The sequence below is a fragment of the Phoxinus phoxinus genome, assembly GCF_949152265.1.
Source record: "Phoxinus phoxinus genome assembly, chromosome: 6".
In the NCBI taxonomy this organism is placed as follows: domain Eukaryota; kingdom Metazoa; phylum Chordata; class Actinopteri; order Cypriniformes; family Leuciscidae; genus Phoxinus; species Phoxinus phoxinus.
Genome location: NC_136881.1, coordinates 36,757,404 through 36,784,168, shown reverse-complemented (window position 1 = coordinate 36,784,168; position 26,765 = coordinate 36,757,404). Strand labels below are relative to the sequence as shown.

The 26,765-nt window shown below is 37.5% G+C and overlaps 2 protein-coding genes across 3 annotated transcripts in view; one reads left to right on the top strand and one right to left on the bottom strand.

The window, feature by feature from the left end:
* The window catches only part of spred2a (sprouty related EVH1 domain containing 2a), a 57,594-nt gene that overhangs the window by 15,885 nt on the left and 14,944 nt on the right, over positions 1–26,765 (top strand). The gene's annotated exons all lie outside the window — the stretch shown is intronic.
* Positions 1,353–25,203, bottom strand: meis1a (Meis homeobox 1 a). 2 transcript variants are annotated; one of them, XM_079615617.1, is made up of 13 exons: positions 24,833–25,203; positions 23,055–23,266; positions 22,415–22,553; positions 22,171–22,221; positions 21,976–22,026; positions 21,346–21,492; positions 18,201–18,306; positions 14,886–15,031; positions 9,896–9,972; positions 4,649–4,707; positions 3,570–3,659; positions 2,777–2,877; positions 1,353–2,156 (listed from the first exon to the last, which is right to left on the bottom strand). In XM_079615617.1, exons 1-12 carry the CDS (start codon positions 24,842–24,844, stop codon positions 2,816–2,818), a joined length of 1,152 nt encoding a protein of 383 aa, XP_079471743.1. In that variant the 5' UTR covers positions 24,845–25,203; the 3' UTR covers positions 1,353–2,156; positions 2,777–2,815. The 2 variants fall into 2 exon arrangements, with proteins under 2 accessions (XP_079471743.1, XP_079471744.1); XM_079615618.1 differs by having other exon boundaries at positions 3,570–3,656.

The window sequence follows — 26,765 nt, the reverse complement described above, 5'->3', positions numbered from 1 at the left end:
ACATTTTAATTACACTGACCATCACTCACATTCATACCACAGATGGTTTCGTTACAACCGCAACCCATGTTCTCTCAGTCAATCCTCCTCCCTTTTCTATAGAAGTCAGTAGTGATGTAGTTTTTTAGTTCATTTTTGTTTGGACGTGGACTAGACCAGGGCTGTCCAATCCTGTTCCTGGAGATCTACCTTCCTGATCAAACACAACTGACAGGTGTGTTGAAGCAGGGATGGACCTGAACTCTGCAGGATTGGACACCCCTGGACTTAGACATTCATTTATCCCAGTTGTTGATAAGTTATTGGACTGCAAAAGAAACCACAGGAGAATGCAGTACCTCTCGTGCCCTACAGGGGGCGATACACACCACCTCCATTGTGAAGACCGCTTACCAACAGTGCAAAGGCTGTGCAAAGGTCCTATTCCTGCAGTATGTAGTATGTGAAGTGTGCACCAGAATACAAAAATGTGTAGTATTTAACAAGCACTACATGGATTATTGTATCCCACAATGCATTGTGCTCAAATTCATCTCCCATGGTCAGTGTGACGAATAAACCGGGCATAATGTCTTCTTATCTCTTGATATGGTAAGACATTTTTAAGACTTAAAGGCAGAATTTTGGTAAGACTTTGAAAATCATATTTATGAGATTATAGAAATAAACATGCAACATACTGAGGTAAATGTAGCGGTTTGAAACATTTATCAGTGCTTCTTATTGTTTTAAGTTGGGTGTCCATTTAATGTTTGTGAAAGAATATCTTCTGCTCACCAATGCTGCATATATTTGATCAAAAAAATACAGTAAAAACAGTAATATTGTGAAATATTATTACCGTTTAAAACAACTGTTTTTTTATATAGTCAAATGTAATTTATTCCTGTGATCAAAGCTGAATTTTCAGCATCATTACTCCAGTCTTCAGTGTCACATGATCCTTCAGAAATCATGATGATTTGCTGCTCAAGAAACATTTCTGATTAATATCAATGTTGCAATCAGTTGTGCCAGTTCATATTCTTGTGGAAACCTTGATACATTTTATTTCAGGATTCTTTGATGAATAGAAAGTTCGAAAGAACATCATTTATTTGAAATAGATATCTTGTGTAACATAAATGTCTTTACTGTCACTTTTGATCAATTTAGTGCACCATTGCTAAATAAAAGTATAATTTTTTTTAAAATCTTACAGACCCCAAACTTCTGAACTATAGTGTACTTTTTAAACTATGTACTGTATATAATATTCAGAAAGCAGTACACTAGTAGTCCATGCCAAACACAGCCAATGAATCAAAGCAGATGAATGACTCATGTGCAATAATAATGATATAACACACGTGTTGAGGTATGAATTTTTATGTGAATAAACCCACACTCACTGAAAACCAACCAAACACACACACACGCACACACACACAAACACACACACATAGTGTGAATATACAGCTCAGCTCACTTCAGTCGAATCCAGAACAATCGTTAGTACCTTTTCAAAATCTCATCGACCGTCCAGATGCATCTAAGCGCATTTATACCGCAGTAAATGGTGTACGAGAAACCTTCAGTTGCATTCATCGGGCGTTTATGAACCTTTTCTGTCATATTTGACACATCCAGCAGCATTATATACAGTTATGGGCTTTGTTTTGAATTGCTTTGCACAGATTAGATGGCAAACTTCCGTCAGTGTGACGTAGGCATCTGGTGGTGTGACGTAGGCGTCTATCGCTCCCGGACTCTTGTCTGCAGAATAATGACTCTTGATTTCAGGTGGCACTTGAGTTGAAACACGAGACTTTGTTTTGACCTTTCGGGCCACTTGAAGATTCACCTGGTTCCAGGTGAGAGGTCACGTGAAAGGATCTCCCGGGCCACAGCGAGTACGTCCAGGTCTCGAGGCATTTCTTTTTTCTGCATTGTTTACTGATACAGTTGATCTGCCCATCACAGGGAAAACGAGTCCCGGCGGCCATCTTGAATCCGTCTGGCGCCTCGCTCCGAGAGTAAAGCTGTAGGGGTTTCTTTTGGGTGTCTGTACCGTCGAATAAAGGCCGTTTATTGTGATGCAAGTCAAAATCCAATTTCCGAATCCGCCCGAAAACTCCGGGTCCGTGAGCAAAGGATCGATCCTCTCGCCAAAAAGCCTGAGTGTGTAATGAAAAAGAGTTGAAATCATTTATGAGGAAACACTACTGGCGACAGCACGGTCACAAATCAATTTGGCTGACATTTCTGTCAAAACCCCCGCTTGCATCTTTATCTTTTCCTGTGGGTTGAGACATTAACTGATTCCAATGTCATAAACTGTCTCCACTGAGTAATTGAGTGACTAATTAATTGGACTGGGCGGTTTGTACCATGTGACGGTGGATTATGGGATGGTGATTTGTGAGTTGTGAGTTGATTTTAATAAATGAAAATGCTCTTACAAATTAAACACACTCGTAAAAATAAAGGTTTCAAAAGGAGTTTTTTTGCAAGAACGATTTTTGGTCCCCGAAGAACCGTTGAGGCTCTTTAAAGAACCTTATTTTTAGTGTGAAGAACATGTTAATGATCCAAAGAACCTTTTGTGGAATGGAAAGATTCCATGGATTTTAAAGGATTTTCATGGAACCATCAATGGCAGTAAAGAACCTTTATTTTTAAGAGAGCATGAAGAAAATTGAAAAGGTGAGCAAACATGAAAACGCGATTATTAGCTGGGTCGAACCGCCGTGAGGGATGTTTTCAGACAGGGGAATCCCTGGTGCCAGAAGCGTACCTCTCGTCTGCTGTGTTACGCAGGGTGGCAGGGGTTTGTTTACATGTAGTGCCACTGACTCTCCAGACCCATATTCACTCCCCCAAGACCACCCAGAGCCGCTGAGAGAGAGAGAGAGAGAGAGATGGAGAGAGAGAGAGAGAGAGAGAGAGATGGAGAGAGAGAGAGAGAGAGAGAGAGATGGAGAGAGAGAGAGATGGAGAGAGAGAGAGATGGAGAGAGAGAGAGAGAGAGAGAAAGAGAGAGAGAGAGAGAGAGAGAGAGAGAGAGAGAGAGAGAGAGAGAGAGAGAGAGAGAGAGAGAGAGAGAGAGAGAGAGAGAGAGAGAGAGAGACTTTTCATGAAATCACAAACACATCTACTGACAGCCTGGATCATTCTCATCTTGAATATTCAAATGTTTTTTTGTTACATTTAGAGATTTATTATTAATTAATTATTTCATGTCAGAAATTCTGTATACATCTAATTTGCTCAAATAAATGTATATCTATGCATACACTGTATATAAACCATATATTGCAGGTGGACAGACATTTTTATGACAGTTAAGCAGTTTTTTTGTAATGCATTATTAACAGTAATATGGTATATATATATACATATACACGTCAAAAAACAATGCAATGATGGCTTAATTTTCTTTAAAGCAAAATATAATTTCTCATATATTGATTATGGTGTGAATCATCCTTTTATAGAGCATTTATAAATCAAGCAGGACTTTGCTGGCTTCAGTCACAGGATGTTCATTTTCACCCTCAAACATTTGAACATTCAGAGGATTGATGTACCTGGTGGTCTGATGCCCATGTGCGACTGACCGTCCATTACGAAACCTCCCATTGGCTGACCATCAGGGGTGTATGGGCCACTGTGACCTACTGCACACACACACACACACACACACACACACACACACGAGACAGTTAAGAAGGTCAGACATATCCACACATAACAGCTTCCCAAAGGAAATGAGTAAACTGTCACAATGTTAAGAACACTTCCTTTCCAATCCACCCAGACATTTACTGAAACCAAGCTCTGTGTGTGTGTGTGTGTGTGTGTGTGTGTGTGTGTGTGTGTGTGTGTGTGTGTGTGTGTGTGTGTGTGTGTGTGTGTGTGTGTGTGTGTGTGTGTGTGTGTGTGTGTGTGTGTGTGATGGATAAGGCTGAGTTCAACTAATTCATCCTGAAATCCATTTTAGGGGCAGTTCATCAGGACATGTTCTTGCATTTAAAAATAACAGAATTGGACCAAAAGCATGTTTGGAAATACATGATCGGTCCATTGTTTTAAGACTGTTGCATTAAAACTTTTTTTTTTTTTAGCATACATTCAATTTGCTACACAAACATATATCTAAAGCACATATATGCTGTATATAAACCATATATTGCAGGTCCAGATATTACAATATTCTTACGAGAATTAAGCAAACTTTATAAACATTTTTTTTATTACCAATATATGTAAGAAGTCTTCTGCTAATTTATTTGATAAAAAAATACAGTACATTGATATTGTGAAATATTACAATTTAAAATAACTGTTTTCTATTTGTATATATTTCACATGCTAGTTTATTCCTGTGATGCAAAGTTGAATTTTGAGGATGTTTGGAGACAAATGATTGTTTCCATTGTTTTAACACGGCTGCACATTAAAACGTGTTAATTTGACTCCTTTAAAAGCATGATACTTGTGGTGCAAGACACTGAAGTCAACAGAAAAACAGCAATGCAACAGCAAAAGTCATCCATCTGTCGCATGTTTGCATAGAGCAATTATTAAAACAGTGCAGATTTCTTGGATGAAAGAGCATTTTATACAGTTTAGCTCTGAGAACGAGTCAGTTTTACAAGGCACTTGCCTGCGCGGTTGGACTGGTCGATCATCGGCTGGACGATCCTTCTCCTGGCATTGATAAACCTGATGGAGCAAAGCGAGGAACAGGGGTGAAAACAAAACAGTTGAAATGAGCATTCAAGTACATTAATTTTTTTATTAACGTGCTGGCTTCTTTCAAACGCAAGCATCAATAAAATTTATGGTTCTGGATTTGAACAAACCCAGAGTATTAAACTTTGGGAAAAAATCATCGTCATGTCGGCCAATTCTGCATATGCAAACGCGGCTGACGTTTACAGGACACTGAAAAAACCCCAGTTTATTTGAACACGGAACATAAATTAACACAGAACTTCAATGCTTTCCGCATTTATTCCCATGCTATGCTTGACCTGTGACCCCCTGACTCGGTGACCTCACACCCCGGGCAGCAGCCCAGCTCTGCTCTTTCTCAGCCTGAAAAATTCCCCGTGACCTCTGACCTTGGAGTGCCAGGGCACAAGTCCACACATGATTAATGACCCCTCCGCGTCACCCCAGGTGCTCCGCTTCCATTCGAGCCTTCACAAAGGAGGGGAAGTTCTACTTTTAATTCATAGGAAATGAATTACGGTACACACACTGAGCATATGAGCGTTATTGTTCCATCAGAGGAGAAGCCTGCCTTTACATCAGGGCTTCTCCACGCTTTCAGGCCAACTTTGACCAAATCTAAACATTCACAACAATATTCCCTTTATTGCAATAAAGATGCATTTACTTAAGAAGAAGCAAAAGTGCATAAGAATTAAGGACTCATTTTCAGAGATGATGTTATTTCTCTTACTGCACTCTTGTTGTAAGAATAAATGGGGAAAGACAAATAAATTCTTTAAAATCAACTCTAAAAATAATAATTTTTAAAGTAAATTTATCTTGTCTTAAGTATGAAATTCATACGGGAAAACTGGACAAAAATACAGATTTAGAAAAAAAAACATATACACCTGTTTAGAAGGGTTTTTTTTGTTAAAGAAATTAATATTTTTATTTGACAAATATGCATTCAGTTGATCAAAAGTGACGGAAGACATTTATAAACTTTATATTTATCAAACACTCTAAAAAATGCTGGGTTGTTTCAACCCAAATTTGGGTCAAATATGGACAAACTCAGCCGTTGGGTTAAATTTTTTAATTAAAAATGTTAACCCAACTGTTGGGTTAGTCCATATTTGACCCAGATTTGGGTTAAAACAACCCAGCATTTTTTAGATTGAAGAATCATGAAAAAAAAGTGTCCTGGTTTCCACAAAAATATGAAGCAGCACAACTGTTTTCAATGTTGATAAAAATCAGAAATGTTTCTTGAGCATCAAGTCATCATATTATAGTGATTTCTGAAGGGTCATGTGACACTGAAGACTGGAGTAATGATGCTGAAAATTCAGCTTTGATCACAGGAATAAATTACATTTAATATATATTCACATAGAAGAATATTTCACAATATTACTGTTTTTACTGTATTTTTAATCAAATAAATCCAGCCAAGCACATTACTATTCCCATTGCAGAAGTGAGACTGTACCAATTAAAATGTCTATATTTGATAAGATTTTATAATACACTTTACATGTAGTGTTGCATACCGCAGCTTGAGAAGCTCTAGATTAATGTTAGGAAGCAGTAAAAACCGAGATAAACAGGAAGTGCAGCGTGACGGGTCCAACATTCAGAGCAGGTAGCCTACGATAAACGCTTTTCTGAGGTTGCTGCGCGCTAGCATCTCTCTCAACTCCGCCCGTTAGGTGACCAATCAGAGATAGGAGCCGTTTCCCCAGCGGGGACGAGCCCGTCCCACTCTTTAAGGGGGTTAAAAGCTGACCCCTCACTGAACCCCTCTTCTCACCACGAGACCAAGTTTACGAGCTTCATGCCTCTGCCTGTTCACTCCAAACACACACACACGGCCCAACACGCACGCCAAACACATAACAACACTACGCAGCAAGTGAAATATTTGGGGGCCCTTTCTTGTGCACAAGGGAGCAAAGAAACACATAGTACCTTTACTGCACAATCCAACACAGAGCAAACCTGCTGTGCCGTATACGCTCGTTTATAGAGAAGAGCTCGTCGATGTGCGGTTGAAGTGCTCAAACTTACTGGATACAGCGGGCTTGAGAGAATCCTATAGTACAAATACTTCTATTCTGGATTTTAATACAAAATATTTACTTTCAAATTATAATTATCAATTCAAATTATATTGCAAATATATATATATAGTGGGATTCATTGTTTTTTTGTGCAATTTAATACAAAAAATGTATTTGCAAATTATATTATCAGCATAATTTGTGTGAAAATAATTTCAGTTAATGCTCAATTTTCATGCTCATCGTCAGAAATAAATAGTTAAATTAATAAAGTTAATAAAATGGGAAATATCAGTTTACATTTCCAAACATTCCTTTAATAATAATCCAATAATACACTACAGCAAAAGATATAAATAACTGGCTTAAATACTAACGTGCCTAATTATATATACCGTTATTTAATATAGTGTGTGTGTGTGTGTGACAATATTAAATTAATAAAACATTTATAAATAATTCAGCATTATGTATATATATATATATATATATATATATATATATATATATAGCATCTATATAGCTACTATATAGCATATTTATATAGTGGGGTTACTTGTTTTTTTGCAATTTAATACAAAATATTTATTTGCAAATTATTATTATCAGCAAAAACTGAAATGAACTTTAACAAGATTTTCAGTTAATGCCCAATTTTCATGCTCATTGTCAGAAATAAATGCATTTAAAATCTAAATGTACATATTTCTTTATTTTATGTCATCGCTTTTCTTTTGTTTAAAATTTTTTTTTAATTCTCAAAACTTAATTTCCAGGCTTGAATGAAAACGATGTGGTCTCTTTTCGGACCCCGCCGCACATTCCTAGGCCTCCCAGTTTATATGAATTCACCCTGTGATAGTAGTAGCCTATTGAACCTCAAACTCAACAGCAAATGTTCCTGTCTGGAAAGCATAGACATAAAGTGTTCTTTTAGTCCCACTGTATCGAGAGGTCATTCGGAGGACAGTGTTCCTCTTTACGAGTGTGTGTCTGTGCGTCTCCATGTTTAAATAAACCAGTCCAGCTGTTCCCTGTGATAATTTCTGTTTAATTTGACAGCAGCTCGTTTTCGCCCCTCGCGTTCCCTCACCTGTTTCCTCTGACACACACACACACACACACACCGCTTTCTGCGCTCTTGTTTGTGTTGGGCTTTGAAGAGCACCTAATGTATTTTCACTCCGGTTATTAAAATGCTAATTAGTTGTCATTTTGATTATGAAGGGCTCTTGAGGGTCTAAATACTGTTTACAGTGATGAGCAAAAGCCAAAGACGAGAAAATGTTCTGCCAATTAAAATGCACTAAAAAAATGGTCACAGAAATGATTAGATGTGACTGAATCAACCTGACGACACACACAGTCCAAAATGTAATATTTTAAAATATTAAGATATATTTTCTACAATGAAATTGTATTTTGCACTATTGTTTATTTGAAAAAAATATATTTTAAATATATATCACTTTTTTTTTCTTGTGCAAAAATATTCCACATATGGTGTTCTGCAAACAAAAAGCTTTGGCGAAGAACAAACTTACAGTACACGGCTAGAGCTCAGCAAATGAAAGGAGTGTAAAGAAACCAGTCCAGATTAACATTGTTTAACTCTACTTGTCAGTTACTATGGCAGAAGCAGTCGTTTTATGTCCTTGTAGAAATGCTTCTCATGAATCACGACTGGTGCCGGGACACCACAGGTCATTTCCTGGATCAGAACATACACTCTTAAAAATAAGACTTCTGCATTGGTTCTTTGCAGCAAACGGTTATCAAGAGCTCACTCTGTAGGGTTCTTGAGTCGACTAGCGGTTCTCAACTGGAAGTGTGCAAAATAGTAAAGGAATTTCTGCATGGGAAAAAATGCTAAATGCTTAAACTAACCATGTAATCGTGCACACTGCACAGTTAGGATAGCAAACCAGATCTGGTTATCAGCGTAGAAGTTGATATGGAGAAGAAAACCCTTCCTGTATCTATTGCTGTTGACCAAATCTATCCATCCATCCATCCATCATCTATCTATCCATCATCTATCTATCCATCATCTATCTATCCATCTATCTATCTATCTATCTATCTATCCATCCATCCATCCATCCATCCATCCATCCATCCATCCATCCATCCATCCATCCATCCATCCATCCATCTATCTATCTATCTATCCATCCATCATCTATCTATCCATCATCTATCTATCCATCATCTATCTATCCATCATCTATCTATCCATCTATCTATCTATCCATCTATCTATCTATCTATCCATCCATCCATCCATCCATCCATCCATCCATCCATCCATCCATCCATCCATCCATCTATCAATCCATCCATCCATCCATCCATCCATCTATCTATCTATCTATCCATCCATCATCTATCTATCCATCATCTATCTATCCATCATCTATCTATCATCTATCCATCTATCTATCTATCTATCCATCTATCCATCCATCCATCCATCCATCCATCCATCCATCCATCTATCAATCCATCCATCCATCCATCCATCCATTTATCTATCTCTATCATCCATCCATCCATCCATCTCTATCTATCTATCTATCTATCTATCTATCTATCTATCTATCTATCTATCTATCTATCTATCTATCTATCTATCTATCTATCTATCTATCTATCTATCTATCTATCTATCTATCTATCTATTATCCATCCATCCATCTTATCACGGTTTCCACAAAAATATGAAGCAGTGCAACAGTTTTCAACATTGATAATAATCAGAAATGTTTCTTGATCCTCTAATCATCATAATGATTTCTGAAGGATCATGTGACACTGAAGACTGGAGCAATGATGCTGAAAATTCAGCTTTGATCACAGGAATATGTTATATTTGACAATATATTTAAATAGAATATTTTGTGCACAACATTACTGTATTTACTATATTTTTAATCAATGAAATACAGAAACTTTTCTCAAAAACCCCAAACACACACACACACACACAATTATTTTGAGAAGCTTCTCCTTTGGTGTCAGGATGCAGAACCGTTTTTCCTCAATACAAATAATAGCATACTTTGATACTTTCACATCTGTGTGTTTTTAACTTGATGCTGTGTTTGCCTGATGTGATCAGCCCTTACCAGTTGTTGACCTGCAGGATGGTCAGTCCAGTGTCCTGGGACAGCTGCCTCTTCTGCTCCTCAGAGGGGTACGGGTGCTACGGGTCGCAAACATCAACAATTACAACACTAGCAAACACAAGAGTTGCAACAGAAAGAAAAAAAAAAACAGGACACAAAGGATCAGGTTTCAGTTGCATTTGTTCTTCTGTTGAACTGTGTTCTGTGGCTGTAGGGTGTTTGCATATGCAGCCAAACAAATTCCTTGTATATCTTGGCAAATGAAGCCCTAAACTCTAAAGGAAACCCCATGCGCTAATCGGAGAGTTGCCAGCTGGGATTTAGACGCCAAGCCACAAAGTCATTACAAATTGCTATCCTGTAACCAAGGGTGACGGCTCTAGCAAGCACCAAAGCCTTTCTCTAAACCCAGAGGATACGCACACAGTGACAGGGGAGGTCTCAACCTGTAATTAGACAACAACTGATCCCGGGTCAGCCGTCTAAACCTCAACGAGATCTATAAATAAAGAGGAGTGAGCATTAAACTGATCCTGGAGCAGGAGTTTTACAGCAGCGACTATAAACACCTCACCCATGAATGACTCTCTCTTAACACCTGTTGCACGCCGAGAGCTCTGGTAGCAAATGGTGGGTAACTTTACGACCGAGTGAGCCATGCTGGCTGGAGGTGTGTGTGTATGTGTGTGTGTGTCCTGTGAAACTCAATGAAGAGTTAAAGGTGTGTGTGGGGTCATTATCCTGTTTACAGAGGCAGTAAAACTGTTAGGGCTCTAATGATCGGTAATTCAGGGTGAACGGTACTTAAAAAGCTTCTAAAACACACCCAGCCTCACCCGCCACTGCAGCTGTGTGTGTGTGTGTGTGTGTGTGTGTGTGTGTGTGTGTGTGTGTGATGGTACCTCTATTGTACTCAAACACTGAGTCTAGACTTTAGACTATTCTACTTAAACTCTACTATACTCGTGGTTTTCAACTGGTGGGTCACAACCCAAAAACCACAGACAGCAGGGATGAAAAACAATACGAGATCCAAGTACTCAATCTAACCAAGGGAGAGGGAAAAACTTGCTTATGTCATGACAATACTTTTGCATATTTTTTGGTTCAGTTAAATGGTAATATTAAATATAATTTATAAATTTGGAATAATATAGAAATATTGATTGTATACATACATGTATGTGTTATAATAAAGCATTGTAATATAGTATTACAATAAAGATGTTAAAATAAAATACATCTATGTAAAATTATTTTATTTGTATTAAAATGTCCTTACTGTATTAATATATAGATTTTTGTTCTTCTCAAATGCTAAATAATATAAGACAGATACAAGTATTATAATAAAAAATAGAAATATTTTTTATAATGTATGTATTATTTAATTTTGATTTAATATTTATGTTATCCATTTTTCTCAAATATGTTAATACTTTTACACACACACACACACACACACACACACACACACACACACACACACACACACACACACACACACACACACACACACACACACACACACACACACACACACACACACACACACACACACACACACACACACACACACACACACACGTGAGACAAAGTATACAAGATAAAGCATGTATATGTGTGTATATACATATATTTAATCCTGAGTTATATATAAATGTTTTATTAATTTAACATTGTTATATATATATATATATATATATACACACACACACACACACATACACATATATATACAGCATATATATATGTGTGTGTGTGTGTGTGTGTGTGTGTACAGTACTGTGCAAAAGTATGTTACTATTTTCACACACAAAAAATGGTTTTAAGCCAGTTATTTATATCTTTTGCTGTATTGGATTATTACAATTAATGGTAAAAGGAATGTTTGGAAATGTAAACTGATATTTCCTTCTGACACTACAGCAAAAGTTATAAATAACTGTAACTAATAGATTTGAAGTAGTTAGTACTTTCCTCAAATGAGTAGCTTTACGGTATGTAGTATACTTTGATTTATAAGTAGCTTGTTACTTGGCAAGCTAGTTTTAAAGTAGCTTCTCCAACACTGCATAAAACAGATTTTCATTTCTAAAAAGATGTTCCCGCAAAGACCCAGCAGGCCGACGGTGATTTTCATTAACTTTGCAGCTACAGTCTTCTGTGAATCCCAAAGTGAGGCATGACTTCTCAGTCCGACGGTTCTCCGTTTCATCTCTGTGTCTCCGCGTCGCCCCCCTCCCCTCTGCGTTTACCGGGGGGGGGGGGGGGGGGTCTGGCCGTGATGAATCACCTCTCCTCTCTTTCATTCTCTCCAACATTTTTCTTTTCCGCATCCCTTTCTTTTCATGGGCAAGGACGGAAATTCCCTGTAGGTCTAGCAGAACCCAGGTCCCCAGGAGGAGCTGTCAGAGCCGTAATGGATGGTGTTTTGATAACAGCGAGTTCGACCCTGGAGAGACCCTGGGGGGGGGGAAGGAACCCCAGCAGATCCATCCTCACACAACATGCCCGTGCAGTTAGGCTAAATTAACTCCATCGCGCCCACCCCGCCCCCAACAAAGCCCTCCGCTCCTCATTTTTGGAGACTGACGCTAATTGCGGCTCCCTCATTACAACCAAATGCTCCACCGCTTCAAAGGAAGAGTACGCCTGTGGAGAGACCGGCTAAAACAGTAGCATGAAAGTATAAATAAAGCCCCAAACAAAAGGCACCCCAGCTAACAAATACATGTTCTAAGAACGTTTCGGTAACGTCGCCATTAAGCTTCCATTCTGGAACGTTCAAAAAGTCCAGTTTTTAGAATGTTTGGATTTTTGGGAACATTCCGTTTGATGATTCTGCAAACGTTATGGGAATGCTACTTTTAAATGTTCTCTGAACATTCCAAAAAAAAAAAAAAAAAACATTAGATGAATGTCCAACCAAACGTTCCACGACCGATGGTATAAATTATGTTTTTGTGCTAACATTCTGAGAACATTATTAAAGACCAGATAACTTTGAACAAACGTTTCATTCATTTTACTGAGAAAACATTCATTCAAAACATTGTTCTGAGAACGTCTATCACAGGAGGGTGTTAAATAAGTGAACATTGACTGATTGCTCACCCATGAAGAAAATTATGGGATTATTTAATAACCTTCATTGTTCCAAACCTGCATGTTTTTTTTCTTTTTTTCTTTTTTTTCTTTTTTCTTTTTCATGCAACAAGGAAACTATAAAGCTCCAAAAAAAGCACCGTAAAAGTAGACAAAATGACTCACGCATCATGAAAAATAACTGCATATGGTTTTGAACAATAAGAGTGAAAAAATAATGAGCTAAATCTTTAAACACGATGCCTTTGGTCTGCTCTGCAGCTGAATTAGCGGTAATCAGCGAGCGGACGTCTGCGAAATCACATTTACAACTGACAAACATCAATATGGAGATTTGGATTGATCAGAGCCTGGGAATAGGCGCGGTGGAAAACATATGAATTATGTTTTGCATGCACGTCTCATATTTCTAAACTTCAAACAGAAGGATGCAGTAATGTCTGAGGTGGCGCTGCGGTGTGTGTGTGTGTGTGCCAGAGCTGAACGGATCAGGGAACTGTACTGGAATAAAGGTTGGGGGGCGCGTTCTTTTACGCACACGACCTTTGACCCCCCTAATGATCTCCGGGAATGTTGTAATGTCATCTATCTGCATGCTCACCACCTTAATCGGCGCCTGAAGGAAAGCCCTCGCGTCTACAATCCGCATTCTGTCTCAGTGTTTACCTCCAAATCACACTGATGGGTGTTCAGGTGTTTGTGCGCTCATATCTGTGCAATAACCAAACGATATTCACTTCACTCATCCAGTCTAAAGTGTCCTTCAGAAATCATTCTGATATGATGCTCGAGAAACATTTCTGATTATTATCACTGTTGAAAACACAGTTAGGTTTAGCGCATCTGAAGATGTTGCCTGCATGTGTGTTGTGTTTGAAAGGAGCTGATTTGCTGACGCTGTTATTTGTAGGTTTCAATTAAAAACCTTGAATATGCATAGCAGCAGTGACTGGCTAGCACATGTTCAGCTCTTTCCTGTCCTCGTGTGACTCTCATATAAATCATAAAAAAAATCCTTCCATTAACGCTGGTTGCTCAGGCCGGCCGTGTGTTCTGCTGCTTCACATCTGCTGTCAAGAAGGGAACAAACTACCCACTAATTACCCAATCCAAATCACAGCCTTTATGTGGGATGCATATGAGCTAGTGTTTATGAGGTAGTGTGAGCGCCTATTTGTTTGGAAAGAGATTCAACAAGTTTCCGAATGAGAGAGAAGGAAAATAAGGATGGCTTATTGTATGTTCAGTGCTCTGAAAGCAACGAGACTGATTATATATTCAAAGCCAGAGCGAGGGGGAGGGGCTCTGAGCTGTGCCCGCCCACTTTACCATGGAAACCGTTATCACACCGTACACATGACAACAGTAAGGAAACCCTGCCTGTGTTTCATCCCAATATATTGTTACACCGGTCATTAGTGCATCTCTCTGTGTGTGTGCGTGTGTGTGTGTGTGTGTGTTCTTTAAGCCTCTAGGCAATGTGGGAGCGTCACCGAGCTTGAAATAATGCAGTCGTGCAGGTACAGACACGCCGGCACGAGCTTCTTATCATGTTCTGTGGATCTGTAAGCTGTTTTGTATGCCTATATGTGTGTTGATGAACTTCAGATTAAGTTTTCCAAATGAAGGAGCACAACTTTAGGTTACATGATAACTACTGAGCACTATATAATCACATAACACGCATTTATCTTGAGCTGCTTTCATTAATCTCAAAGTAGTCGAGCATTATCGTTTCTGAAAGCCATAATTATGTCATTTATATTTATATCGAATTGCATTGAACGGCTTTTGTTCAGCACGTGCTGGTTTGGTTACAGAATAAGACGCATAATTATGATCATAAGAGGGTGATTATTGGGAAAGCAGAGACATGTTTTACCGTGAGGTGCTGGAACAGCCATGCCCTCATGATGTTGGTTGCCACTTTGGGAAAAATGCCTCTTTTCTTGTTGTTCTTCCTCTCCCGATCGGGGTCTTCCTCCTCTCCTGTGCTTGGAGAGGCGACACTCTGATCCAGAAAGTCACCTGACAAAAATAAACCATATTAACATGTTTGAGTGACAGTGAACTAAAGTTTTTATTTTATTTTGTATTTGCATTGGCTGCATTTTAAGATTTTCAAAAACGAATAAATGCAAATCCATATTGATGTATTTCCACCATTAATGTACACCGACAGTACTTTATGCATTTCCAAAAACAGTATTTAAAATAATTTCAAACACATTATTTTTTATTATACTCAAAATACATAATTCCAACTAATTATTTCACTTCTGTTCAATATGGTTTAATTTAGCAGTTAGTTTTATTAAAGGGTTAATATCATGACTCATTTGTGGGGCTGGGCGGTATAATGATATCGTTACCACGGTATGTAATATCGTTAGAGGTTTTATTATATCGTGTATATCGCGGTATGTAAATATATAGCACTATTGACACTTCAGAGTGATGAAGAGCATGAATGAGAATATAGAGCGGACGTGCTTGATATTAAAGAGTTATAAGTGCAATCTGCCCCGAAAATGAGCTTGTGCTGACTGGCACACTGCCAAAGTTCGCTAATTTGGGACGTACTCGATTATAAAAAGTGTTATTAAGCACAAAGAATAAGCAGTGAAAAACAGCTCAATGCGGTGCTCGCGCTGACGGACACACGCGTCTCTCAGCGTGCGATCGTGAATTCAGTTCTCTTTCACGTCTTGTTGCGCTTGATGGTCGAATACACACGCAATTGTGTCAAAATGCCCATCGTGTGAAGTATTCATGTACACACAGCTGGTTATGTCTCAGGTGGAAGTAAACAGTTGGGTGTAACCCAGATGTGTATCAGTGTAATGGATCTGGGCTGCGTTTCCCAAAAGCATCGTAAGCCTAAGTTGATCGTAAAAACGATCGTACGACTGATCTTAATATTACGGTCTGTTTCCCAAAAGCATCGTAGCTTAAGTAGCACTTGAAAATCTTCGTAGAACTACGAGTGCTCTGGAGTAATCGTACATCCCCAAGTGCATCGTAAGAAGACAGATTTCTGAGGTCACCTGCAGGACAACCGGCAGATTACACTTTTATCTAGATTTAACACATTGCAACGTAAGTAATATAATAATGTTTTGATTGTACACTTCATTTTACTCGTTTTTTGTTTAGCCTACATGAATTTATAAATGAAATAATTAAAAAGGGAAGAAAAAGATAGAAATACACACCTAAATTAAATGAATTAACAAAAAAATATATAAAAGAAGTAATGTGGAAAATTCAAAGACTGGGCAAAATAGGGATGAATTCAAAAAAATCTGTCAATGACGTGCACGAAAACCAGCCATGTATTGGCGATTTCTTGGTTGGCCATCATGTCCCATGCCATCTTAGTCGTCGTCCTCCTCTTCCACCTCCTCCACCTCTTCATCTTCCTCACTCTTTAATCACTCTTTATAGGGCACTCTTTAATGTAATCTTTTTGAAAGGTATCTATTATTTTTTTTTTTTTTTGCCATTTGTCAGTGCCTCCGCCTGTAGGTACTTTATATAGACTTGTCTTGATTGCTAATCCACAACAAATGACGATTATTAGGTTAAACGTTCAGAATAGGAATCCATATAAGGTAATATTTCAGCACTTTGCAAATGGACAGCGGCTCTTAAGTAGCACGTAGAACGCGTTCTCGCGCGTTCATGTTAAGTGCATTTTTGGGAAACGCGCGTGGAATTGCCGCGAGCGTTCGAAACTTTGCACGTAGAGAGCGCTCTTAAGAGCTAAGATACATCGTTATCGGGAAACCCGGCCCTGTGCGTTTGGTCTTAAAGTGACAGCAGCCGAATATTCCTGCAGTTATTAATGTGAATCAAACTAAAGAGAAAATAACTTGCTGCTCTTGACTGAATAACTTTTTTTAGCTTTAATAAGAATACATTTATATTTAATTCATACAGCGACAGACTATGCGACATACAATTTTCACATTTGATTATTAGGCTACATTTCTGTACTAATATGTTAAATAAACCTATTTTACCTGAAAAACTTAATTTGTTTAATTTTTGTTTTTGGCATATTTTTGTATTTGTCCTATTGTTTGTAATTTGCCTCTTTTTTCTTATTTTAAATAACAGAAATTAGATAAAATAACACAAAATAACTATATTGTTACCCTACTCATTAAGAGACAACATTTCCTTTCTGTGCTGTAAAAACAGTAACTTTCAAAGCTAAAAATGTCTTTCTTCGTTGAAAAATAACCATTTTTTTTAAAAAAAAAGCAAAAACATCTTGTAACGCTGACAAAAATACTGCACTGTAAAATGTCGTAACCTACAGCTGTTTGTTGCCTTTAAGAGCTATTTCTACCAAGTTAAACCCATACATCGTTTTGCTAGTATGAATTAATGTATTGATTGCACTGAATTGCAACTGAATTGATGATTCAGTGATGTTAAATTATATTTTTTTCCCTTGAAAAGAACCAGTTCGTTTAGAATTTACAATTTTTAGGTTATCCTTTTTTTCATTTCACATGCAAAGAAGACATTTATATATATAGCCTTAACAGCATACAAGCAAAAAAATAGCGCAGGCAGGGTACAAAACGTCACCAAACTTTACATAAAAAAAAAAAACATATAATGTGGCCCTTTTAGATTTGGCCTAAAAGCTGAAAAGACAAATGTTTACAGTATAAATAATGCTCTAGGACAGACTCTGTGCTTCATTGTGATCACTTATTCGTGTGTTTGTCTGTCTGTTGTTTCTCTTTCTCAGGTAGTGAGATATTCTCTCCGAGCCAGACTCACAGCTGCTGCGCTGAGGCACACACACACACACACACACACACACAGATGCGGTGCTCGGGGAAGTATGTACTCTGGTTTTTATTGGCCATGGTTGGTGCTCAGAGCAGAGGAGCCCAGAGAAGAGTCTTTATATCCATCATGCACCATTTCCTGTCCAACACACAAACACACACACACACACACACACACACCGAGAGGGCTGCAGTTATTTAGGAGCAGTCTACCGATGTGTGTACTTGCGTGTACGTGTGTGTGTGTGTGCAGTCGGAGACCCCCGTGGTGGTGCTAAAGTGTAAATGTATGCTAGAGATGACAAACCTGCAGCAGATCTGTTTCACTTGGCACACAGCGAGCTCTTGCGTGTGTGTATCTGTAGCATAGCGTGCAAGTGTGTTACCGTGCTCGCTGCTGTTGTCTCCGTTGTGTGAGCCGGCGCGTCTGCTGCAGGCCGCCGGAGCTTCAGAGGAATGAACAGATGCCGCGTCGTCCTCTCTCCAGAACACCTAGAGAGAGAGACACAGGTAGACAGAGTAATAAGCGTAATATATTCTTGGTTAAGTACAGTATAGCGGCGCATACCAGAGGCGTGCTGTAAGGAGTAACACAGAACACATGCTGCCAGAGCTAACGCTGTATATAAACACACGCACAAACATCTGCACGTAAATTATAAGACAAACAAACATACACGCACAGGACCCATGCTTGTTAGCTTTCCCCGATGAAGCGGATGGATACGGTTCTGGATGCTGATTGGTCAACTGAGCGTTCGAACCGTGCTAAAATACATAATATAATAACAGCTATGACGTGAAACACCTGTTCATCTGGTCAGTGTGTATATCACTGCACAGCGCCAAACTGAGAACGTTTACATGTCAGTGACTACTATTTTTTTTTTATGTTTTAAAGATGCAATCTGCAATCTGTGTTGCATTTAACTGACACTAAACCTAGAGAAATGTCTTAACCAGAGGTCAGAAACCATTCAGAGTGAGAAGGATTACATTAGGAGAGACCGGGGCTAGTTGTCACATTGATTACTCCATATACATACACACATTTAAACACACATTTATATATATATAGCCTATATATATGTGTGTGTGTGTGTGTGTGTGTGTGTGTGTGTGTGTGTGTGTGTGTGTGTGTGTGTGTGTGTGTGTGTGTGTGTTTGTGTGTGTGTGTGTGTGTGTGTGTGTGTGTGTGTGTGTGTGTGTGTGTGTGTGTGTGTGTGTGTGTGTGTGTGTGTGTGTGTGTGTGTGTGTGTGTGTGTGTAAATATATGGAGTAAATGTGACAACTAGCCCCGGTAATATATATATATATATATAGATATATTAGTGGGTTTATGTGTGACTATATATAGCCTATACTAGTATATATAAATGTGTCTGTGTGTGTATATATATATAGATTTAGGGGGGGAAAATCTCCTAAGAACAACTCAAAATTCTTCAAAAATAGTGTGGTTTATTGTGTTCAATTTTTACACAAATACAATTAAAAAGCATGATGAAATTGGAAGTGTAGCTTGGATGATATACAAAAAAATCACTATTTTGAATGTGTGTAATTGGATTTACCTTACATTTCCCAATGTGACAATTTGCCCCGGTCTCCCCTATTATATTTTATGCATATATTAATTGTATTTAGTTATTTTAGATTTGTTAAAGTATCTCATATCTACATACCAGACTACGGATTTTACTCAATTAAAAGTTGGGAAACGAACGATTCAAAAACGGGACCAAAAAAACCCTGTATTGTCACTCTTCGTGATTGTGCACACAATAGTCACGTATAGTTCTGTCTTTTTCCTTGTACAAATAAGGAGCTGTTTTAAAGTGAGCATCTCTGTGGAATAAGGAGACTGTATCTTGCCAAACATATAATAAATCAAGATTTTCAACCAGACAAACATAATCCTTAACATTCCCAGTGCAATGATGGTGACTCAAAAAAAACCCACATCATTAAGGGAAATCCAGTCATCATCACATGACACAAAACTCACACGCATCCATGCAAATAATGCAGTAAAGACAGTCAACAATGCTTCAGTGATAGGTATTCAAGACATACACCGCACTAATGAACTCTGATAGATTGTTTACACACTAAATAATTAACACTGCCAAGTTTGCTGTGTGTGTATATAGATATATTTATTTTTGATTGGTGGGAGGCACTTCAAATCCTTGGTCTGAACTATACTTGGTCAGTATTGGAATGGACAACATAATCTTGTAATTTGTATTATCATGTGATCTGTAATAATTTCGTGGGACGTTATTTAATTATGCATAACATGTACACTGTAATGGGAAGAGTCAGGTTTCATTTAACCTCAAAAGAGCAAAAATGATTCATTATAATATGACAGAAGAGTGATTCTCTGCTGTTATTTAATATAGACGACGGGGACGGATAGTCTGTGGCCGTATTGTATCTCATGAAACAGGAGTTTCTGGCCTCCACACAAAAACAATCTCCAGGCTAGTGTTTCAAGCTCCCTTCACTACTGTATTTGAGCAGGTGACCAATCTATTCAACATTTTCAAATATATTCATGTATTATGGAAAGGGTATGCTTTTAAATTTGTGGTTTTATTGTTTTTTTTGTAGTTCACAAATTAATTTTTTAAAGTACAATATTCCAAGTAATGTCTCAATTAATGCATGGTCATAAAAGATGCATGCATAATAAATATAGACGAATTACAAAGATATTTAAACAGGTTTCATGTCAGCCGTGCATTTGCTGTGAAAAAGGGTAACACTTTACTTAAAGCCTTTATGTATGATGCATTATTACAAATATTTGTAATGCATTAATCATGCCTTGTAATGCACCTTATAATGCATTGTATGATCTCATGAATAGCACAGTTATAATAAATTATAATACGTATCTAAAGTACAGTGCATTAAAAGCATTACAAATAACCAATTTCAGATGTAACAAATAATCTGCAAATATTATAATGCATTTTAACTTTGGTTACAATTATTTATGAAAATAAAATGCATTATATAGCATACATAATGAATAATGCATTATTAAGTGTTATACCGAGAAAAAAAATTCTCACCAGGCCTAGAGAAATCATAATAATATTTAATTTTTTTTATCTTTTATATTCTTTTCATATGTCCTATATCAGCTCCATATCATTACTAAACTTTTAGCCTAATAGATCAAGCAAATCACCTTTTCTTGATAAAGTCTTGGCTTCATAAAATACTGTAAAAAGTGATCAGTTGACTTAACTTAAAATGTGAGGAAACCTGTTGTCTTAAAATTATTGAGTATCATGCGTATGAAAAAAAAAGTTATGTGAATTTGACAATTCCACATAACTTAATTTTTTTCAATTACTCATGAAGTTTATTTACGTGATATTTTTTAGGCAACGGGTTTCCTCACTTTTTTTTAAGTTAAGTCAACTGATCACTTGCTCTAGCTTTGTACACAGGACACATGTTCAGCACTGCCCGTTTAAAAGCAGACCACAATGAGTTTATCTGAAGGCTTGCCTGGTCTGACCCTCCCGGGGTGCGTGTAAATTCCTCTCCGTCAGATCTGGATCCCCCCTCTTTATCATCCACCACCAGATCAATGGGCATCTTTCCCTTCAGACAGCTGATGTAGCGGTGACAGAAGTTGTCACACAGCTCGTGCACCTACGATGAGGAAAGACTATTAACATTAATGATAGGCCTGTGTGATATTTACATGTTGACGCATGTCATGCACGTAGCCTACAATTAATACACGTAATATAACGAAATAAAAGTAACACTTAACGATAAGGTCTCATTTATTAACATAATGCGTTATAACGTTGCAACGTGAACTAACAAGCAGTTAATTTTTTACAGGCAATTTATTAATCTTTGTTAATGTTAGTTAATAAAACTCCTGTTGTTCATTGTTTGTTCGTGCTAGTTCAGTGCATTAACTATAATATTAACAAATACAACATTTGATTTTAATAATGTATTAGTAAATGTTGAAATTAAAATGAACTAAGATTAATAAATGCTGTAAAGTAGCCTATAGTTCGTTATTAGTTCATTTTTACTCAAATTAATGTTAACTAATGAAACCTTATTGTAAATTGTTACCATACAAATATAAATGATAATAATAATTGAAAGCCAAACCTTCTCTAATTCGAGCAGATGAAATCGTAACACTTGTATGGCTTGAATCATCTAAAACGAAACGACATATCATGTCACAAAATGGCTTTGGGGTTATTGTTTTATTTTATCCAGTTATAAAAAAGAAATTCAATTGAGTGTGAACTGTGGAGTAAAAATGTATTGTAAATTGTCTCAAACTACAGGGCGACCTACCAAATTATCCAAGTCTGGATTCGACGAGAAGAAAGGTTTTTCCGCCCTTATCTGAAATAAAACAAAACAAAAACAAAACAAACAATGGCGATCGTATCGTTAGCCCGGAATAACGATTGTGGCCTACAATTGTCACACAAAATTAAATTGGGCTGTGTTGTTGGTTGGTATCACAGTTTTTTTATTTATCTTTTATTAAATATTGTAATGACCGGTTGTTGGAGAAGTAAATCGAGGGCCTGACCTGTTTTGAAAATACTGTAATATCTTCGTCAAATGACTCTGACGAGCAGACGTCGCCGGTCACCCCGCTCTCTCGAGGCGTACACGTCGCTAATTCACATTTCTCGAAAACTAGTGCAAGCAGAGGGAAGAGGGGGTGCCTGCAAAACAAAACACATTCACTGGAGTTTATATAGATTATCTGTTCTGCCTCAAGCACAAGACATTCGGCTTCAAGGCCCTGTCTTCCCCCCCTCTCCACACCTTTTCAAATAATGGAAAATAAAGCTATAAAATAAAATGTGATTTTTACGTGAACATTTAAGCACTTTTTATTTCAAATTTTATGCAAAAAATGATGGTTGTGACAGCAGGCCAACAGTAGGCTATTAATTCCATATCATTGAAAACATACGTAGCCTAATAAAAGTGCATTTGTAGTCTTCATTTTAAGGGGGAAAAAACACTGTCAGACACGTAAATATTTCCTCAATTTCAGAATAACAAAGTAGACTATAACAGAATATCGTAAAAAAATTTTTTCCACAAAATAACAAGCGTCTACATCGAAAAATATTTTTACTTCCGACATTCTGCCCTACAGGCTAACTCATCGACATAATAAAATAGGCAACATGGGGTATTAATCACACATAGCCTACCCGTAAATGGCGTCTTTGTCCCGTTTTAGCGCGTCGTTAACGGGCGCCGGGCCCCCGGGAGCCCCGGGGTGCGCGTGCGGGTGCGGGTACTGGTGAAGCGGCGGGCCGTGACTCATGTGAACCGCCTGCATCGCTCTGGCCGCGTGAGGATCCCCGTACATCGGAGACGGGATCCCGACCGCATCCATGCCGTAATGCACCAGATCCTCGTACTGAGGAAATTCACAATGTGGAAGTTAAAACTCAGATTGGGATTTTGTTGCACACACACCTTTACACACGTAGGGACTCTTAAAAATAAAGGTTTCGCAGTGATAGTTGAACAATTTGGGGTTTCCCAAAGAACAGAAGGTTGTATTAATCTAAAGAACCATTTTCCACTAAAAAGAACCTTTTGTGCAATGGAAAGGTTCCATGGATTTTAAAGGTTCTTTATGGAACTATCGACACCAGTAAAGAACCTTTATTTTAAATAAAGGTTTTTTGTTTAAATTGAGCATCAATTTGTTTGTTTAAATTGAGCATCAAACCCCAATTAAACCGAATTACACGTCAGTAGTTTCATACTTAAAACAAATCAATTAACCACCCAGCCAGCAAAAAGTCGTCTATTAGACGTTGAATAGACGTAATTTTTACGGTCTAATTACGGTCCACTGAAGGTTGAAAATGAAAATTGAAAAGACGTCAAATTTGTCCGACTTTTCAACGTTTAAATTTTTTTTATAACTTTGACGGAATATGTAAAACTCTTTAAATTTATTTGAGATAATAATGAACATGGTTTGGTAGTTTGTTTTCTCTGTTGTTTTAGCATGTATAACAGACTTATCCAAGCTGTCTTAGATTATCAGTTGAAAACATTTTAGATGATCAGTTGAAAACACGTAGTCAAACAGTCCGGCCAAAACTACTTAGTTGAAATCACGTCGTAAACCAGTCCAAGGCGGACCGACATATTTTCAACCATATTTCAACGTTGAAAGACGGTAATTGTTTACTGGGCAGGCATTAGTTTTAATTTTCAGGCCCTTTGTGACTTAAATGTGCAAGAACGTACAGCGGAAAATATTAATCATTGTCATTGCTTCTTGAAAACATTTTTGGAGCTGTTTTACATTTTAAACACATGGAACGTCATCATTCACATCTGATGTAAAATTTAAAGATGTTATCTTAAATTACCGTGTCAAACAGATTTTTGAATTATTATTATTATACATTTAAGCTATTTCAACTCAATTTTATTGTTTACGATAGCTGAATTTCAAAATGCACAAAAAGTATAGTGTAACAGAAATGTAGCAATGTTTTAACTGCGTATAAAAATCATTACTGAAATTAATATCGATGTTTTATAGCATTAAATCGGTCTCGCACAAGTACCCAACGACAGCAATATGAGTTATGAACCGGCTGTAAGCATCAAGTTACTCTTTTGGCTGTCAGCTAAATATGGAATTTTAGGATAATACTTACAAAATAAAAAAAATATATTTGAATTTAATAAAAAATAAAATAAAGAATGTTTTTTTAAAAAGTAGGCTGCATGAAAAATATCATGGGACAAAAAAATTAAAGAAATTAAAGTTTTTTTTTTTTTTTTTTGGTGGTTTCACTTGTTGCTGCGTATATTCCAAAAACAATGTATGCGTATAAACGCACACACACGATTCATTGAAGGAATTAAAGGACATCTGACTGTAATTATGTCCTATGTTTTATCAGCGTCTGAGCAGAATTAGTCTTGACGGCCACGTTTGAGGGTTTTTACGCACCCGTTGCGCCATGAGGACTCCGCGTCACCGACTCCCTGTTCTCAACACGTCCAGATCTCAGTGCCGCGAGCCCGGGGAGCCCCACACCGCACTCACAACTCTCCCGAAGTTCCCGTGCTGAACAATAACATTGTAATCCACCCCAAACACTCAGCTGGTCAGCTTTCGCAACACACGCAAAGCTGGATATCAGTAAGTTAGAATTCCAGTTCTCGACGCTCCGAAACAGCCGAAGTGCGCGTGTGACGTCTGCCTTGTTTTTCTATTTCCAGTCGAAGATTTGTAGCCAAAAGGTGAAAAAGCAAACTCCATTCGGGGCTTTGATCGTTTGGCTGGTTTATTCCTAATGCAATAACACCTCTATGAGATGTGAGGAGCGCGGAGAGGGAGGAGGAGGAGGAGTAGAAGAGGGCATTTGGACTTCTTAAAGGAGACGTAAAAAGGGGGACCAAAGCGAACCCGTGCGTAAAGGGCGCACAACTCGATACGGAGCAGGACACTGGGAAAATGCCTATTAGAAACCAAATTCAAGTTTTCAAGAAAAGTGACAACTAGTATCATATTATTTAAAATGTAAATAATAATAATTAGAGGACCATATTAGACCAGCAATAAGCCAGCCAACAATTGAAGTTGCACGGTAATTTAGCTGATGCCCAGATTAGATTTGCGTTGTAGACCAGCTAGAAACCAGTTTGTGTCCCATTATTACAATGCATAAGTCATTCTGGCACCCATAACGGACAGTTTAACCCATTTAGAAAGATCATAAGAAATGTACAATATAATCCCACGGTTTCACAGACAATGTTTAAGCTAGTCTCAGACTAAAATGCATGTTTTTTAACTGAAAGCAACTTGCACTGACTCATCTTAAAATATGTCAATAGTTTTCTCAAGATGCTCACCATGTTTTAAGTGCCATGAACTGTTTGGTTACCAACATTCTTCAAAGCATTGTCTTTTGTGTTCAGCAGAAGAAAGAAATTCATACAGGTTTCTAACAACATGAGGGTGAGTAAATGATAAAAAAGAAAAAACAATTTTTTGGGTGAACTATCCCTTTAATTCAAGCACTGTGTGAAACCAGGCCAATATGCCACAACTCAATACATAGATACAAAATTATTATTTCGTGTAATTTTGAAAGTAACATTTTACTGTGGAAATTCCTAAAAATACAAGCATAAATGGATTTAACACTGTTTATTTACTAAATACATATCAAGTCAGGAAAGGAGAAGACGGAAATGGACTGTATTTATAACCGTGCTCTTGGCGCCCTCTACTGGTAATATTCATGTAGGATTCCCACGTCACAGAGACCCGATTGCATTCTTAACATGAAGTTGAAGACTAAATTCTTTTCTTTTTCAATTTTAACTATTGCCCTTTGTTGTTTAACCTTTAATGTTAACTGACAATTACTGCAGTTTTTCTGTGTAAGCTTTATTTAATTAGAAAATTATCAAGACTGTTTCTAAAAAGTACAGTACAAAAATATGATCAATAGGACATGTTTTTACATTGCTTAAACTCGTCAAAATAAGTTAAGCAATTTTTAACTTTTTTATAAGTTATACAAGGTTTTAAAGTCAGTTTAATGTAATCGTAATAAGTTGAAAGAACTTAAACATTCAAGTTGATTGTACTCAAAAATGTAAGACTGCAATTTTCTTTACAGTTTTTTTTTCTCGTTTCTAAAAATGCTGATGCACATCCTTTTTTATTTTTTTGCATATCTGTGAATTTAGTTCCATCAGCAAAAAAAAGTTGTTAATGCACCGCCTCTTTTTACCTCGTGGTGGCAGCACATGATCGGACTCGACGCAGCGCGTGGCGAATGGACAGAATTTGGCACACAGTTCAATTTAAAACAGCCTCACTATTCCGACCATCGTGTCGTTTACATTTCTGGAGATTTCTATGGGTT